At 63.8% G+C, this 18,005-nt stretch overlaps 1 protein-coding gene across 3 annotated transcripts; it reads right to left on the minus strand.

Annotated features, from left to right (window-relative positions):
* Positions 1-64: 64 nt before the first annotated feature.
* CUNH9orf172 (chromosome unknown C9orf172 homolog) lies at positions 65-16,062 on the minus strand. 3 transcript variants are annotated; one of them, XM_017834733.1, is made up of 3 exons: positions 15,953-16,062; positions 5,796-5,854; positions 65-4,073 (listed from the first exon to the last, which is right to left on the minus strand). In XM_017834733.1, exon 3 carries the CDS (start codon positions 4,015-4,017, stop codon positions 778-780), a length of 3,240 nt encoding a protein of 1,079 aa, XP_017690222.1. In that variant the 5' UTR covers positions 4,018-4,073; positions 5,796-5,854; positions 15,953-16,062; the 3' UTR covers positions 65-777. The 3 variants fall into 3 exon arrangements, with proteins under 3 accessions (XP_017690222.1, XP_017690221.1, XP_017690220.1); XM_017834732.1 differs by lacking the exon at positions 15,953-16,062 and adding an exon at positions 9,395-9,787; XM_017834731.1 differs by lacking the exon at positions 15,953-16,062 and adding an exon at positions 8,744-8,841.
* Positions 16,063-18,005: the final 1,943 nt, after the last annotated feature.

Raw genomic sequence — 18,005 nt, forward strand, 5'->3', positions numbered from 1 at the left:
CGGTGGCAGCGGGAGCGACAGCGGGTCCTGGCTGGGGAAGGACAGGGGCAGCGGGGCTGCGGCCGCTCCGGGTGACAGCGGGCGCGGGCCCTTTGCCGCGGCCGGGGCTCTGCCTCCCTGTCTCTGCACCCCCGGGCAGCGCCGGCCCCGGCGCCGTCACCCCTTACCGGCGATTCCTTCCGGCCCCGGTCAGATACCCTGTCAGACACCCCCCGCCCGCTCCCTGCGGATCCCTCACCCCGCCCGCCCTCCCCCAGCCCTGCCCCGCTCTGTGCCCAGAGCCCGCGTCGGGGCCCGGGACAGCCCAGGTGCCTCCAGACGCCCTTGGGCCTCCACAGTCCCTGCTGCTCGCGCAGTGACACGCTCAGGACACACGGACACGGTGAGAACACGGTCCTGGTGCAGCCCAGCTCTCCCTGCAGCACCCGGCCGTGGGGCCGCTGCTGGACCCCTTGGACTTGAGGGCCCTGGAACAGGCCCCAGGGGGCTCTGGGTGAGTGGCAGCCCGGCAGGCAGGGGCTGGGGGGTGCATAGGGTGTCTCCACTCTGGCCAGGCACCGCTCACCTGAGAGGGCTCTGCAGGGTCTCGCCAGGCTCTGGGCTCTAGGGCAAACCTTGGGCTGGGCTCCCTTCATCCCTCGGGTCCCTCCAGCACTGCTGGCCACCCGCAGCCCCCTCCCCTTGGTGCCGCAGCCAAGGGAGTCCCTGTCCCACCGCCACAACAGGACAGCACCTATCTACAGAGGGGATGCCCCAAGGGTGCCCCCTGCCCTGCGTTCACATGATGTCGTCCAGGAGGTTGGGGCTGGCCACCCAGTCGAGGGTGCGGGGCTCGGAGGCTGCCATGATCATGCACATGAACTGTTTGCCCGTCCTCTTGTCAATGGGGTAGATGGTGGTGGGTGTGAAGCGCTTGTTGCTTTCCACGAAGTCGCAGAGCTGCTCATAGACAGCGGGGAACTCGTGGCGCAAGAAGACGCCACGGATGCGCAGCTCCCGCTGGATGTTGATGAAGCAGATCTCCCGTGCCTTCCGGCCCTCCTCCCCCTCCTTGTCGATGTCTGCCGTGCCAGGCGGTGGCGTCAGGATCAATGTCTCCATGTCCCGCTCCTTCTTCAGGATCTTCTTCTCGGGGCTGGAGGAGGCTAAGGCCACCTTGGCGTATTTCCTGACCGTTGGCACCTGTGTCTTGGGCGATGGCCTCTCTGGCACTTTCTGGGTGACGGCCACGGTTACATTCAGCAGGAAACATTCGTTGGGGTCGTACTGGTTGCCCGTCTCCCGCAGCTCCCGGGCATAGTCCCCCAGGTTGTCCGAGTAGCTGTCCAGCTCCCGCAGGGACAAGTAGGTGGGGGACATCAGCAGGCTCTCCAGCCCAAATTGGAGGAAGTTCTCAGCTGAGCCAGCGTTGGGGAAGCCAAGGAAGAGGACACCGCGGCCGCGGGAGAGGTATCCAACCTTGGCAATGCGCGAGAAGGCCTTGTGCACCTCGGCGTTCTCCCGGCAGAACTGCAGGACATGGCGGCAGACGCTGCCCACCCGCCCGTAGACGCAGCTCGCCTTGTGCGTGTCCCAGTCCTCGCGCCGGCAGTGCCGGGAGCAGTAGTAGGTGTAGCAGCTGTGGCACGATTTGAAGTAGAGGCAGGCGTTGAACATGGTCTCCGTGCGCCGGCACTTGGCGTTAGAGCACATCATCATGTCGTCCTCCTCTGCGCTCAGGTCGGGCGAGCAGTTCTCTGGCGACTTCTCAAAGGGGCCGACAGCCAGCGGGGTGGGTGAGGGCCGTGGGGCGCCAGCACGGGAGCTGGGGCCTGGCTGCTCCTTCGTGGGTCGGGGTCCCTCGGGCACATTGGGGGGGACCCGCCTACCCTCGCCCCGCCGGGGGGGCCCTGGGGCGCTGCTGCTCAGGAGCTGCTTGAGCTGCTCGGCGAGGCTGTCCCTGTCCCCGGCGCGGTGGCCTGGCGCTGGCTTGTAGTCGATGACGAGGTCGGTGATCAGCTCGTCCAGCTGCTCCAGGCTGCGCTGGCGCCCTGAGCCGCTCTCCCTGGGGCCAGGCTGCGGGGTGCAGGGGACGGCATAGGGCCCACGCTCCTGTCCCGCATCCAGCATGTCCCAGCTGGCCGAGCGCCTCTCGCTGCGGCCCAGCCCGTCGGCACGGATGTCGTTGTCAGTGATGGTGATCTCTGGCGTGACGTACCAGGAGCGGCCCGGGGGTCCGCGGCTGCCATCAGCATGCACTCGCTCAAGGATGGAGCTCTCGGAGAGGGACAGGGCAGCATAGCGCTTGGGTGAGCTCGACAGGTTGATCACCACAGGCTGCCGGCGCTCCTCGGGGGATAAGGCACGGTGCTGCTCCTGGGTGAGCAGGTTCTCATAGCTGCGCCCGCGCTGCAGGGCCTCCTCCCTGCGTGTCACCGGCGCCAGGATGTTATCCCAGGATTTGGAGTAGTGCTGGGTCTCCCGGCCCAGCCGCGGTGGGGTCACGCCATAGCTGGTGTGCCAGGAGGAGAACATGGCCTCGCGCCCGGCCTGCTGTGGGGGGAAGCGTGACACTTGCAGGGTTTGGTAGGGCAGCGTGGCCCGCTCGGGACAGTACCAGTCCCCAAAGTGCAGGGGCTGTGCGCTGCGGGGTGGGGGGCACGTCCGCGACAGCACCTCCCGCTCCCGGTACTTCCCGTAGTCCTCAGCGTAGAACAGCCGGGCAGAGGACCCGAGGGCCGGGTATGTCCGAGCATCCTCGGCGTAGAGGGTTTTGACGGGAGTCCCGCGCGGGGCATAGAAACGGGGCTCATCCCCGTAGAAGGCGCGGGCAGGCGCCTCCTGCACTGGGTAACCCCGTGCCTCCTCCACGTACAACGTCCGAGGCGGCATCGTGTGGACGGCAGCCTTGGCCGGGTCCTCTGCGTAGAAGGGCTGGGGCACGGCGTGGCGGCCGGGGTAGGGGTAGCTGGCGTAGCCGGAGCTACGAAGGGGCATGGCGGGGCTGGGGCACCGTGCTGTCTCCTCCGCGTAGAAGAACTTGGCGGGGACGCCGGCGGCTGAGAAGGTCATGCAGCCCCTGTCGGGGTACTCCCTGAATTCCCGTGAGGCCGGCACCGGCACCGTCTGGTACGCCAGCACCCGGGGATCCGCCTCGTAGTACTCAGCGGGGTAGGGCAGGAGCGGGGCGTCCCCGCTGTAGGAGTCGCTGGGGGTGGGTGTGCGGGATGCGGACGCCTGCCGGCTCCCCGGCACGGCCAAGCTGCGGGCGGCGCCGGGGGCGCGGGGCCAGCGTGGCGGCTCCGGGCGGTTCGGGGCTGCCCGCTGGCTGCGCGCTGTGTGCACTAGCACCGCCTCGTCCGGCTTGATGTCCACCCGGCACTTGACGTGTGGGCTGGCGCCCACCTTGGCCCCTGGCCCCCCCTCGTAGCAGTTGCTGCCCAGGCAGAGCGGGGAGATGCGGCTGACGCTGCTGCGCTGCGGCTGCAGTTTGATGGGGTGAACCTCGTTGGCCAGCGCCCGCAGCGGCACCGGGCCGTCGCGGCGCGGCGAGGGATCAGGGCGGGAGGGCTCCCGTGCCACCCGCAGCACCTCCCGCCCGCGCCGGGCCGGCGGTGGCGATGCCGCCACGGTAATGGGCACCGCGGTGAAGGTGGACTTCACCCGTGGAGCGCTCTTGGAGCGGGCGCGGCGCTTCGGCTCACTCCGAGGCACGGGGGCTCTGCCGACATAAGAGTCTTGCTTCGGTGGCGCCCGCCTGCCCGGCGGCCCCGGCGTGGGCTCAGGCGTGCCGGGGCGCGGGCACGGGCGCTCCATGGCCGGGGGGGTGCCCAGCTCTTCCAGCGACTCGAGGAAGTCAAAACTCCTGCAGTGGCGCTTGTTGAAGGGCTGCGGCTCGCGGGACAAGGATGAGGACATGGAGGCGTCACATTGTGCCAGGGGCTGACAGATAACAGAATCCCCAGGGGCTGCAGTGGCCACTTTGATGTCTTGGTACACTGTGGACACCAGGATGTCAGGTGGGTCTGTTCGTGTCATCTTAAAAGCAACTCTTCTCCCACCTGTCAGATGGCCTCAGAGGACGGTCGCCCGCCCTGCAAGAGAACACATGAGGCGCCTCAGTCCTGGCGGGACCTCAGATCAATCCCCATGGCTCCTGGCTCAGGGCAGGGAGTTGGCCACCTCTTCAGAAATGAGGGTTCGGGGGCATCCTACCCTCCACTGCTGCTGTTAATAGTCAGATCTCAGGTGGGGGAAGAAGCTGCCAAAAATCTTCAGATCCAGGGTACAAATCACGGAGTGGCTGGCAGGCCACATGCGGGGGCAGCCGGGCAGCTCTGGGTGCCAGCTCAGTGCAGGGAGAGAACACGAGGCACCATGCCCTGTTCCTAGGCCATAGGATGCAGGGACTCTCTTGCAGCATCACGAGAATCAGAAGCTCTGAGCAGGGCTGGGGGGACTCACTGCCAGGGTTTTCCTTAGGGAGTGTGTGCCCAGCCCTGGTGTGAGCACCTGAGTAGTGAGGGATCTCCTGGGACTGTGTGCACCCACATCCCAGCACCAGCACTGTAGGCAGGAGCATGGCCCAGGAACAGGCACCACGACCACCCACCATGGTAGCTGGGAAGCCCCCACAGCGTGGGGCTCTCTGGGGTGCAGGAGCTGTACCCCCCCACACGATGGCTGCACCCACTGTGGCCCACAAACACTCCTGTAGGGTGGCCACAGTCCTGGCTGCTCGGAGCCGCGTCACTCCCTGGGGCTTCCATGGGTGGCACTGGGGGTGGCAGAGGTGCCCCAACCCACATGTCGGAAGTAACTCTTCCATTGCCTCCCTGTGCCAGAAGGGATGTGCTGGCTCAGCACCCACTGGCTTTGTCCTCTCCGTGTCCCATGACTATGACACAGCCCCTAGGCTGGAGGGTGAGTGGGATGGTGGCTCCAGCTCCCATGGGACACAGGGTCTGACACCCACCACGTGCCAGCACCCTGCACCCCACAGGACAATGCTGTTGGGTGGTCAGGGTGCGCAGAGTCCCCAGCCACAGTGTGACACAGCTGTGTGACAATGGGGACATCAGCACAAACTCCCTAGAGCGAGCTGGGGGAGCAGAGGAGGGGGTTTGCCTGCAGGACTAGGTTGGTGTTGGCCCTGACCTTCCCCACCAGCCCCTCCAGAGTTGCTGTGGGCTGTGACCAACACCGAGGGTGTTCTGTCCACAGTGAGGACCCTCAGCTGGCTGTCACCTCACCGTGTGCTCTGAGCATTGCTTGTTTTGGTCACCACAGGCCTGAGAGCGCTAGTGGATACTGGCTGCTCCACAATGCACTAAAGGTGGGTGGCAAAGGCCACCAAAGGGTACTTGGCTTTAAAGAGCAGCAGAGGACCACAGGGAAGGTGTTTCTTGAAGGAAAGGAATTGACTTTATTTGGCAAGAAACATTGACTATGCAGGGATGGGGAGAGGGACCTGGATTCCCCCTCGTTACCCGCCTCAAAGCTGGGGGTTGCGGATGCTGGAGCTGAGGTGAAGCCAGTAGGGTTGGGGTGTCTGTCCATGGCATGAGCTGGGGAGAACAGGATGCCAGGAGGACAGAGGTGGGGGTCCCAGTGTCTCCCTCCAGGGCTGGGAGGACAGGTTTGCCCCCAAAGTGGTGGCCCAGCATTGGCCCCTCTGCATTACAGCGTGTGGACACTGGGCTGGATCTGGGCAGACAGCACCTCACACCGCAGCGATGCCAACGGTGGTGATGGGAAGCCCTTCCCCATGGTGTCTGGGTGGCTGGTGAGCAGGGAACTATAACCCGGGGTCCTACCTGGTCCGGCAGCAGCAGGGAGGGGGTGAGTGGGCTGAGGTGGCGGCTCCATCCCAGCACTGCAAAATAAACAAGGCACATGAGGGTCCTGGGGCACCCCCAGCAGTGCTGCAGGGCCTGCTGCCGGGGCCGTGGATGCCTTGGGGGCACAGGGAGCACCCTGAGAGACCCCTGCAGCCACAGCCCCTGCTGAACCAAACCCAGTGAGGCCATTGTGCACATTCCTGTGCGTCGGGGATGTGGGTGCTGTCCCACAGGCACCAGTGTGTCCCCCACCCACCCAGCAGCACCCGTCACCCGTGGAGCGCAGGGTTGCCATGGTTTCTCCAAATTATTCCTCCTCTGCGAGGACAGCGTGGGTGAGGATGGCGTGGGTGTGCGAGGAGGCTGTGTGGGGGGCTGGGACTCCACAGCAGTGCAGGGACAGCAGAGATCCTACACAGCCACGGGCACCCCCTGACCATCGTGGGGGGCGGAGCTGGGATGGTCCCACAGTGCTGCCGATGCCACTGCACTCCCACACTCACCCACCTCTGACACTGAGTCCCCTCCAGAGGGAAAGGGTTTTGCATCCCTTCTGCTCTCCAACCCCCCCTGCTCGTGGGCATCCCCGTTCACCCTCAGCGCTGCCCATTTTTGGCAGGCAGCAGCCTCCCTGCCCGGGGTTCCCACCCTCTGTCACCCCGTGGATGCTGACACTGGCCAGCAGCAATTTCAGAGGAGCCGCTGCCCATAGAGTGGGCGGGAGCCACCCCTGTGGGGTCCTGCCCTTGTGCCCAGCCCAGCCCCCCACAGCCCCACAAGTGAGCACCGGCCATGGCAGCACGAGGGGCTGGGGGCCAGGAGCGACCCCAGATGCCAGAGGGACCCGCAGGAGGCTGCCGGGAACTGGGTCGCTGCCTGCCCGTGCCACGTGTGGGCTGCGGGGGCTGTGTAGGGGTGGGGTGCACTGCCCCCTGCCAACGCACCCCACACTGCCTGTACACTGCCTGTGCACTGCCTGTGCACTGCCTGCCCGCTGCCTGCGCCATGCTCACGGTGTGTGCTGCCTGGGCTGCCCCTGCCAGGGCACTGCCCACACACTGCTCACACTGCCTGTGCCCTGGCCCGAGCTGCCTGTGCACACTGCTCTGCCAGTGACTGCCCCACAGCCTGCCCATGCTGCCCTGGGCACTGCCAGGGCACTGCCCACTCGCTGACTGTCCCTGCACGTGGCAAGGGCTGCTGCCTGCACACCCTGCTCTGGGGCACTGCCTCAAGTGCAGGCCGGTGCCCTGGGCATGCTGCCCGCACATTACTTGGGCATTGCTGCCCACCCTGCCTGCTCACTGCCCACACACATCCTGCTGAGCAGGCAGCAGCGCTGCCCAGGGCACTGCAGCAGGTAAGCTGCCTGCACGCTGCCTGCATGCTGCCTGCACATGCAGAGCACTGAGCATGCAGCACTTCCCCCCCACCCCTCAGCAGCCCCAGCACACACTGCGCTGCACCGGGCCCACTGCCCCCACACGGCCCCGTGGGCACGGCCAACAGCACCTACACTGCCCCCAGCACCGCCCTGAGTGCTGCCCCGAGCACAGCAGCGGCACCTGTGTCTGGACATGCAGCCAGAGCAGCATCTTGCAGCCGCTGCAACCACCCTACTCGAGCAGATGATGCTGGAGGTCCCACCAGCAGCTGCTGTGGGGGCAGTGCCTGTGCGTGCTGTGCCCTGGCACTGCCAGCACCGCTGCGCACAGGCCTGTGTGCCGTGTGTGTGCCAGCAGGGCACCGACGGCCGCTGCTGCCTGCGCATTGCCTGCCCCGGGAGCTGGCAGCTGGCACAGCCCGTGGTGAGGTAGCCCGTCATCCCCCCGGCCCCTGCCCCGTGTACATGGCAAATAGACACTTCCCCCTGTGCCGTCCCCAGGACACCCCCCGACACACACACGGTGCCCTACACCCCTACGGCTTTGCCCGCCCTGCACATCATGCAGCCCCTCCACACGGCCCTGTGCCCCCCAGCCCTGTGGCCCTGCCTGTGCCTCAGAGCTTGTGTGCCCCCGGCACTGCCACATCCCCTCTCGCCCATCCGGAGCCCCCCAGGCACACACGGCTGCCCAGCCTCCACCCTGCCTGTGCCTCCGGAAGGGCTCATCCTGCCGGGGGGGAGCAGCACCCCCAGCCCAGGAGGGTACCCCCGGTGCTGGCATCCAGGTTGGTGTCACCAGCACCCCAGGGTGCAGGGGATGCCCTGACTCCTGGCCCCTCTAGTCCCCCACCCTGCAGGGCACCCGCAAACGGGCACGGCCAGGCGGAGGGGGGGGGCTGCGAGCACCCCGGGGGGGGGTGGTTTGGGGCCGGGGCTGGGTGGAGAGTGCGTGGGGCGGCCCCCCGGGGGAGCGGGGCTGTCCCAGGCACTGTCGCAGACGCCGGGGCGGTGACCCCGGGCACCCCCACCCCGCTGCGCACCGACACGGGGCCCGCTGGGCCTCGCAGGGTGCTGAGCCGGGCACCGGGGGGAGATGGCTCGGCCCAGGCACTGCGGCGGGATGGGATGCAGATGGAGATGAGGATGGGATTGGAGATGGGCTAGAATAGGGATGGGAATGGGATGGGGCACACTAGAGGATTACGGGGATACGGGTAGGATGGGGTGGGATGACTCGGCTCAGGAGCGCGGAATGGGGATGGCCCCCGGGGGGCTGGAGAGGTGGAGAGCGCACAGGGAGATGGGAAGAGGGATATGGGGCACAGCAGGATGGTATGGGGATAATGAGGGGAGCCAGGGGGTTGGGATGGCCCGGGAGGATCTCGGGAGGATGGGATGGGGATGTGGAACACGGGGGAGTGAAGCGGGAGGTTGGGATGTGATGCGATGCGATGATCCGGGGAGCCACGAGGGGATAGTCCGGCCGCAGCCCCCAGTGGTACGGCAAACCCCAGCCCCCTGCCCGGGACTCCCTTACCTGCTCCACGCCCGCCGCCCCGGCAGCCTCCGCTGCCGCCGCGCTAGGCTGGGGATGCCGTCGCTCGGGAGGCCATGGCCCGGCTCCGCCCGATCTGGCTCGGCTCGGCTCGGCTCGGCTCGGCTCGGCAGGGCACGGCTCGGCCCGACGCTCCGCCACCGCTTGTTTTGCCATAAATATGGCAGGCGGAGTTACCAACGGGGCCGGCACCGGCACCGGAGCCTCCCCCGGCACCGCCCCCGGGCCGGTCCCCATCCCCATCCCCAGTCCCACGCCCGGCTCCGCTCTATCCCGGTCCCATCTGCGGCCCTGTCCCCGCCCCTCGCAGCATCCCTGGGATCCCCCGGGCAGGGTCTGGGGGACGCCCGGTGCCGTCCCTCGGGGGGGTTCCCTGCACCGTGGGTGTGGGTGCCCGCAGGACCACCGGTGTCCCTGGGCACCAGAGATTTGCAGGGGGGGCTCAGTCCCATATCGTGTTCAGAGATCCCACGGCCCGTGTGGGCCCCCTCCCCTTGCACCGGCAGCCCCCCAGTTCCATCAGCCCCCCCAGTGCCAGCACCCCTCAGTGCCAGCATCACTCCAGCGCCAGCAGCCCCCCAGCTTCAACAGCCCCCCCAGTACTGGCAGCCTCCTAGGCCTGTCCTGCCTGACCTTGGCCCATCACCATGGCCCTGTGCAGCTGGGGCTAACTGGGCAGGGAAATCCCCTGCTAAGCTCCTCCATGGAATGGCCTCGTTTTCCCAGAGGCTCTGGGACTGTCGCTGCCTGTGGCAGCCAGAGCCCATGGGGATCCTCAGGGATGGAGATGGGCAGACGTTGCACAGAACAGCTCCCAGCATACCTGGCCAAAGCAGCTCCCAGTACAGCACGGCTCCCACGTCACAGCTCTGCCTCAGTTTCCCCATCTCCCCCTTCCTTGAGCCACCCTCTGCTGCCCACAGCTCCAAGGGCAGCCCCAGCACTTGTGGGTGCCCCAGCATGGGCATGGCCCTGAGGACCTGCCAGGAACTGCTGTGGCTCTGAGCCCTGATTCAAAGCAGGTGCACCGTGGGATTTGCTTGATTCAAAATCCCTGTAGTCAAGACCCTTTCCTCCCTCCACTGCGGCAACACAAACATCCTTCCACCATCACTGCTGCCTGCACCAGGCAGAGCTGTGCTGGGCAGCACATGGGCTGGCATGGGCTGGCACTGCTGTGATTCCTGCAGGAATGCCCCTGGTGCTCTCTGGGAACTGTGGGCACTGCTGAGCCCACTGGGACCAGCAGCATGTGCCCTGCCTGGGGCCAGGCTGAGCTCCAGAAACTCATTGCACTCATGAGTGAGACAAGAGCTGGGGGGAGGAGCTGGGAGCAGGGTCAGCCTGTCCCTGCTGCACACACTGGGCCAAGAGACCACTGGGGCCCCCTGTGCCATGCTCAGACGGGCCCCATCACCCCCCCAGCGCTTCCATTTTCCTCTCTGCAGGACACAGGGCTCTGGCTGCTGGTCCGGCCGCTCCTGCTGCCCCCGGCTTCCTGCCCCCGCGGCCCCTGCCGTGCTGCTCCATCTGCTCCTGCCTGCTGCTGCCCTGTGTCAGCCATCTCCCTGCCAGGGCTGAGCACCAGTGGCACCGTGACACGGCCGCTGATGCACACGGGAGCACCAGCCGGGCTCTGTGTCCCCCATGGGTGCGATCACTCGAGGATGCAGGAGACCATCCCTATGGGAAAGCAGGGTTTCCCAGCATGGAGAAGGATGCTGCCAGGTGGGCACAGCAACACCTGCCCTGAGGGCATCTCCTTCAGTGCCACCCTCTGTCCATGCAGCTGTGGCCTCCCTGACACCTGCATAGATTAAGGTCACCTGTCCAGAGCTCTGTGCTTTGGAGCAACCACAGCTCCAAAATCAGGGGACAAACTGGCTGGACCACATCTCCCAAGTCCCATGGCAGGGGACAACGGGACCATCTGCTCCCCCTGTGTGGCTGCTATTCCAGGCTGCAAAGTGCTGAGGGATCCAAATGGACCACAGGCATGTCTCCATACACCGGACATGGCAGCGCCATGGCATGTGCAATGGGGCTGTGGACACTTCCTTCTCCTTCACCTCCTTCACCTCCTCCTCCTCTTCCTCCTTCTCGAGCCAGTGGCAGCCTGGGGGAGAGGGGAAGGGGAAGATCCTACAGAGGAGGTTGGAGCAGAGGGCTGTGGCTGTGCTGGCTGCTCAGAGCTGTCACCTTCCTGAGCACTGGGCCATGCTGCTGCTTTGGGCTGTGACACCCTGGGCACCCGGTCTGGGGCACACAGGCTGGAGGGACAGCTCCAGCCCAGCCTCAGGTGCTGAGAATGGTTGAGTGGCTGGGAGGGAGCTGCCCCCCACCTTGTGCCCACTGCCCACAGGGGTGGCAGCCCCTCAGATGGAGGGGATCCCCTTGGCACAGCCACGTGGGCAGCAGAGCTCTGCGGGGAGGGATGGGCCTGTCCCTTACTCCTTGCAGAGAACAGGGGTGTTGGGCCCTCGCAGTGGCTGGGTGGGTCCAGGCTTGTTCCTGGCCGAGCTGCCGGGGCCCTGTCCTGCCAGGAAGGGACACATGAGTGGCCAGAGGGATCACACGAGCCAGGGCTTGTTCCTGCAATCCTACAAGGAAAAGGCCAGCCTGATGCCTGTCCCCAGCAGAAGCAGCTCCTGTCCCTGTGTGTGGAGTGCGTGGCTGTGCTGCCCTGCCCTGGCTGGTCATTAGGACCAGGAGCAGCCACGCTGGGCCCGTGTGGGGGCAAACTCCCCTTTCTGTGGGGGTCTCTGCCTCCTCGGTGCTGGGTCCTCCCCCAAGCCCCACAGAGAGCAGAGCCACAGTGCACTGTGTCCCTGTGACTCAGTTTCCCCAGCAGCCCTGACAGTGTGTCCCTCGTCAGTGTGTCTGCATGTGACAGACTCAATTCTGCCAGGCTCTGTCCAAGGGGGAAACTGAGGCGCGGAGGAACAGCGTGCCCACAGGTCACCTGTGTGGGTCTGTAGTGATGCTGGGCACTTGGCCAGACTTCAAGCAGGGCAGATCTCAGCTTGGGGGGACGTGGGGGGCTGACATCTGTCCTGCACAGCTGCAAGGCTGGGTGTGGGGTGTATCACCAGCCCTCCTCAAGGACCAGCTGGGGCCATGCCAAGAGCTCAGTGTGAGATTTGATGCTCAGGACATCAGATCCCCTGATCCAGCCCCCGGTGCCCCTTGGTGACACTCAGAGCAGGAAGGGGCCACCCAACACAGGGACCCCCCCATGCCTGCCCCAGGGATGCTGACCCTGGTGGGGCCTGGCAGGGCAGCAGAGGCCAGTCCCCAAACCTGCTGGGCAGGGGCTCTTCTGGCCTCAAACCTCATGTCACATCAGGAGACAGAGGGACAGGGACATGTGGTCAGGAACAGGGACAGGGAGGCTGGTGGGGACCACAGGGACACGGTGGTGGTGGTGGGGGCGACAGCTCTGACTAGGTCAGCATAGAGCAATTTTGAAGCTCTAGAAAGACCTTTCTGAGCATTTGCAAAACGCTGCACCCCTCTGTCAGGAGGGTCAGAGTAGGTATGGGCAGGAGGTGGGCAGGAGGTGGGCAGTGAGGGGAGGTTTTCCCCGGGATCCCTGTGGCAGCAGCACCCACCCCAGCAGGGATGGAGGCCCTCCAGACACTGATCCCAGCTGTAGCACTAGCTGCCCCTGGGCAGGTGACCCTGTCACCTCTGTGTGGCAGCTGTGGTGAGACAGAAGGTCAGACGCTAACCAGGGAGAGCTGACAGAACAGAGAGGTTGAGCCCCTCTTCTCTGGAGACAGGCTGAGAGAGCTGGGGGTGTTCAGCCTGGACAAAAGAAGGCTCCAGGGAGACCTCAGAGCCCCCTTCAGTGCCTAAAGGGGCTCCAAGAGAGCTAGAGAGGGACTTTGGACAAGGAACTGGAGGGACAGGACAAATGGGAATGGCCTTAAGCTGAAGGAGGGCAGGGTAGACTGGAAATTAGGAAGAAATTCTTCCCTGTGAGGGTGGTGAGGCCCTGGCACAGGTTGCCCAGAGAAGCTGTGGCTGCCCCAACCCTGAAAGTGTCCAAGGTCAGGTTGGACAGGGCTTGGAGCAACCTGGTGTAGTGGAAGGTGTCCCTGCCCATGGCAGGGGGTGGAATGACATGAATTTTAAGGTCCTTTTACAAAACCAGTCTGTGATTCCACAATCTGACCACAAGCCCCACTGGGGGTCAGTGGAGCCCATCCCCCTTGGAGCAGCAGGACTGCCATGAGGGATTCTTCCCATGTGGTGGGACACTGCCCAAGGGAACTCCTCGAGGCTGAGAGTCCCCACCTTACTGTGGAGTGATTGCACATTCCACATTAGCTGTCCTAAAATCTTGAGAATTCTCAAGGCAGTCAGGCAGCACCAATTCCATTTGACATCATGAATATGTATTCAAATGTTGGGGAAGCTTTAATTGGTTTATCTGGTTTATAAAATAAATCTTGTTTGAATATACTGTTTGTCTCTATTTTATAAGATTCCATAACCCTCTGGCAGCTCCAGTCTGGCAGTGGGACTGGGGCACTGATGTGGTGCTGCCAGGGGAACCCAGCACGGCCCACTCTGAGAGCAAAAGGAGATGATTAGAGAAACTCTGAAGCAACTGGGGAAAAATACCTGGAAGGATGTTAAACACAAAGGAACAATTTCCACCTCTGTCCTGTGCTAGGCACGTTACTGAGGGACTGCGAGACAGCACATCCTCACCTGACGGACCAGGCAGCCAGGCCAGTGCCAGCTGCGCTTTGGGACCTGTTCCACAGGACATGACAGGCTGGCAGATGTCAAGCAGCCAGTAGGTTCCCAAAATGCCCATCCTGGGGAGCCGGGGGCCAAGCTGCCCTCCCATGGGGTGCCCTTGGCAGTCCAGGGGACAGGGCGGGCTGATCCTGTCTGCAGGTGCCCGAGGCTGTCTGGGGTGGGGGGGGTGTGACCTGACAGACCGCGGGTTTGGGCTCCGCTGCCCTGGGCACGGCGATCCCCGTGTTGGCTGTGCTGGGCGGCATCCACGGCACGGCAGAATGGGGGAGGCTGGGCAGCTCAGCACGGGGCCCGCGATGGGAAGCGACAGCGCGACGCAGGCACCACCAGCCTGTCCCCGGGGCCACCTGCGAGACGGGACCGGCGTCGGGGCGATTGCACCCGCGGGGTGACGGCTCTGCCGGGAAAGGGCTGGGCATGGCTCGAGCCGAGCGTGAGCAGCTCCAGTGAGGCAGCTGGAGGAGGCTGCTGGCTCCCACCTGGCTTCCCGAATGCAGCAGAAATCCCTGCCCGACCGCGGCGTCCAGGCGAGAGGAGCAGGTCAGGTGCCCTACGGAGCACTGGGAGGCGATGCCGGATCTGTGCCGTGCCCCCGTGGGCTGTGATTCCATGGGAAGGGGCAGCAGCTGGGGCTGGCCAGGCCTGTGGGCAGGGGGTGGCTGCTGGCTCCTCCTCACGGGTGCTGCAACCACTCAAGCAGTGGCGAGGGACTGCCCCGCTCCCTCCTACGCTGCTCAATTCACAGCAGGGATAAATATTTGATACCTTCCCTTTGCTCGGGCTCTCTTGTTTCTGGCACGGGCAGTCACGGTGTGGGGGCACAGAACACTCACTACAGGACCAGCTCTGGGGGGGCCCGAGGAGGATCTGGCCGCTGCCACACCCCTGCCCACAGGGAAGGGCTGAGGGGGGAGCAGCAAAGGCAGGACTGGGGGCACACAGAGGTCAGGGCAGTGGCATGGGCCTGGGCCTCTGCCCCCACCGCAGGCAGCACCACTGCAAGCTGTTTCGAAATCCCCCATTTCCAAGGAAACGTGGGGATTCCACAGCTGGGAGAGGCAGAGCTGGAATGGGACGAGACACTTGCTGCCGGCCCCTTCACCTGTCTGGGGGCAATGCTCTCCTTTTCCAGAGCTGGCTGGCATCAGCGTGATGCCCGGCTGGGGACAGGAGGGTCTCCCCTCCTTTCAGCTTCTCTCCTCCTTTCTCCCTCACATCCCCTCCCTGCATCCAGCTCTGAACCACGGGAGGAGCCAGGCCCTGCTGCCTGCTCATAGTCTAGGGAGGGAGCTGGACCCTGCCCCGCAGCCCTCATAGCTTTGGTGGCACACAAGGGTGAAGTGAAGCCTGTAGAGCAGCTGCTGAGGGGTCCTGCCTGCACAGAAAACTGTAACCCCACATTCCTGTTGGCCTCCTTGGGAAGGACTGGTTGGTCCTCAAAGGCCAGCAGGAAACCAGTCTGGAGGTCAGGCACAGGGTATTCATCTGCTGACCCACAGCAGGGCCAGAGGTAAGAAGACACCCTGTTTTGGATGCCCTTGTCCCCCACGGTGGCTGCAAGGAGGGATCTTGGTGTTGCCCTGCCACCAGTGCATGGTGGGGGTTGTGCCTCAGCACTGGGCAGGGTGCTGGGCATCCCTCCAGCCCACCCCAGGGATGCCACACTCAGCATTGGTAACTCGTGCCCCTCGCAGTGACACCCAGTGATGGCTCCAGCACTGGCAGTGCCGTTGGCAGCCAGGCCAGGTGGGAGTCACCACCTCGCACCCTGTCACGGAGCCGCTGCCTGCTAATGGCACAGGGAGGGGCGTTTCTCCAGACAGCTCTTTTCCCAGCTGGCTGGCTCCCTCCCACAGCCAGCCTGCAGATACCAGCTCAGGCTCTGGCTGCAGCTGCCTCAGGCATTGGGAGTGTTCTCAGTGCTAACACACGCCAGCCTGGAGGAGGGAGAGGCAGGACTGGCATCCTGCAGGTGTCCCTTGCCACCAGGAAACACAGCAACCCCCTCTTCCTCCATCTCCCCTCTGTGGTGATGGAAAGCTGCACCACTGCCTCCCCTCTTTGCTCCTGCCCTAAGGCAGAGCCTGCCAACAACCTGGGGATAACCAGGAATTTTAGGGGTTCCCAAGCTGGCTGGCTGCCCTACGGCAGTATCCTGCATGCAGCTCCGAGCAGAGCACATATGCATGCAGACACTTCTGCTTTAACCTGTAATGCTGTCCTGTTCCCAACAGGTTGCTCCGTGCCTGAATCCCCAGTTTAGCCAACCTTGCCACACCTCACCCTGCCAGGGTCTGCCTGAGCCTGTGGGACCCAGTGGGATTGCCCACGATGGCTCACTGAAGGTGCCAGAGGACAATCCCCTTTACTCAGCAACTTCCCAGCCAAGGGGTTGGAAGAGGAAGTCTGGATACTCACCGAGGAGCACCTTCAGGTCAGGAACACGCCGGACATGCCTGAGACACTGCAGGCCGGTTTTGGAGGCAAACCCACAAGTTAAAAAGGCTCAGCCACTTGCTCTGGTATCTTTACGCATCAGACTGAACCAGTGCTGGATTAATTATATTATGTCATGATTGAGGCTGTTGCTAGGCTACGGCCCCGGTCCCTAAGCCCGTCCTACTGCGGGATTTCCCCAGCATCACTCATCTGGCTGCTCGGGGCATCCCAAAGGACAGGCAAGCACCCTGGGCTCTCTGACCAGCTGGACCCTTGGATGCAGGGACGCTGCAGGCAGCAAACCCAGTGTGCCCCTAGGCCAGCCCCTGCCCAAGTCCATTCTGCACCAGGCCTGGGGGCAGCCAGGTTTATCTCCGGCACCACAGCCCCCCTGAGCCTCCAAGAGCACCCACAGCCTCACACATTCATTTTGTGTCCTGCTAAAACTCGAGTTCCAATGACCTTTTCAAGTTCACTGCTGGGGGGAAGGAAGCAAATTCCCACCCTGGGGCCTTGGCAAGCCAGGAAAAAACCTTGTTTTAACCTTATGGGAGCAACAGAAATAGGGTGAAGCTGTATCCCCCAAAGGGCAGCATTGGGGCACTCCTTGCACATGGCCCTTGGCATTAACTATGGAGAATGACAGAGGCCACGTGCACTGGTGAGCCAGGATACAGCTGTGGAAAAGGCCAGTCCCATCCCAGGGTCAGCAGGAGAGGGATTGTATGGGAATCATTAAGAACCAGTCCTGGCATGACCTCAGCTGGACTAGCACGACCACAGAAAGATGAACTCTAAAGGGAATTGGTGCCAATGGGCACAGCTGTGGGATGGACTGGCCCACAGGAAAATGGCAGAGCAGGGATAGAGCCCCTTTGGCAAAGGGCTGGGAAGAGGGAGCAGCACTTAAACCACAGTTCTAGCAAAGGAACAAATCAGCATAAATTGTCCAGGAATAAATCTGGATGGCAATGATCAGACAGCTCTCAAGCCCCAAGGCAGAAGGTGATGGACAACTTTCCACAGGGATTATAGAATCAGGGAGTGCTTTGGGTTGGAAGAATCCTTAGAGATCAGCTGGTTCCAGCCTCCTGCCACGGTCAGTGAAATCCAGGGATGCCAAAAACTGATCTGGAGGTGGGGGCTGCAGGGGCCCGTCAGCCTGTCCTGGTGCTGGTTCCCTATATGGTGTTTGACAGGGGAAAGAGGCAGCCACAGGCCAGGCATCAGAGCCACGATCCCTTCAGCACAGGCCCTGCAGGGCTGGGGCACACGGCTCAGCAGCTTGGATCTCCTGCAGGGATGACTTTTGTGACAGCCACTAACACAGATCAACATAAGGAAGAGCTTTTTTAGCAGGCAGGGGCAGCCACCTGTGCAAATGAGACCTGGGCCATCAGGAGGGAAATGCTGTGCACACAGGAGGAATCCCTGGGGAGAACAGGTACAGCACAGAGGAGTCGGGTCACTCTGGGGCAGCTGGAAGGTCTCCCCAAAACCAGCTCCCAGCTGAGGAGCCACAGGGCTGCCAGGCAGCCAGGTGAAGCCTGCTGAGATCAGAACGTCAGTCAGGACTCTGACTGCACCACGTCCCACCACAGCAGCTGCATCGTCACACACTGGAAGTGATGGGAGCTGTGAACTGTCACATCAGATTGTCCCACTCCAAGGGGGGGTACAGCAAGGAACACTCCCGAAATAAACACCCCACAGAGGCTGGGGCAGCACCTGAGCCATCATGGCTGGAAGGACACAGTGGGTGGGAGCAGGCACCCACGGAGTTACTCTCCTGGCTTATCTCGAGTACTCTGGCTCCCAGCTGGCATAGCAGAAGCCAAGATGCAGTCGGATGGTGGCCAAGGGCCCTGTGGATCCCAGCCAGGCAGGGGAGAAGGCAGTGCCCTGTCCCCCACGGACGAGGCTCCCTGTGCTGTGCCAAGGAACCAGCCCCAGCTGAATTGCAGCAATCAATTTGCTCTTCTCCCTCCTACTGCTCCAAACCCAGGGAGCAGTAATGCTGCAGCTCTGGCCA

Source organism: Lepidothrix coronata, unplaced genomic scaffold, assembly GCF_001604755.1.
Source record: "Lepidothrix coronata isolate B3197 unplaced genomic scaffold, Lepidothrix_coronata-1.0 Scaffold237, whole genome shotgun sequence".
NCBI lineage: Eukaryota > Metazoa > Chordata > Aves > Passeriformes > Pipridae > Lepidothrix > Lepidothrix coronata.

Excerpts from the sequence above, each read along its gene's own strand:
- CUNH9orf172 (XM_017834733.1), bottom strand. The coding sequence starts at position 4,017 with ATGACACGAACAGACCCACCTGACATCCTGGTGTCCACAGTGTACCAA.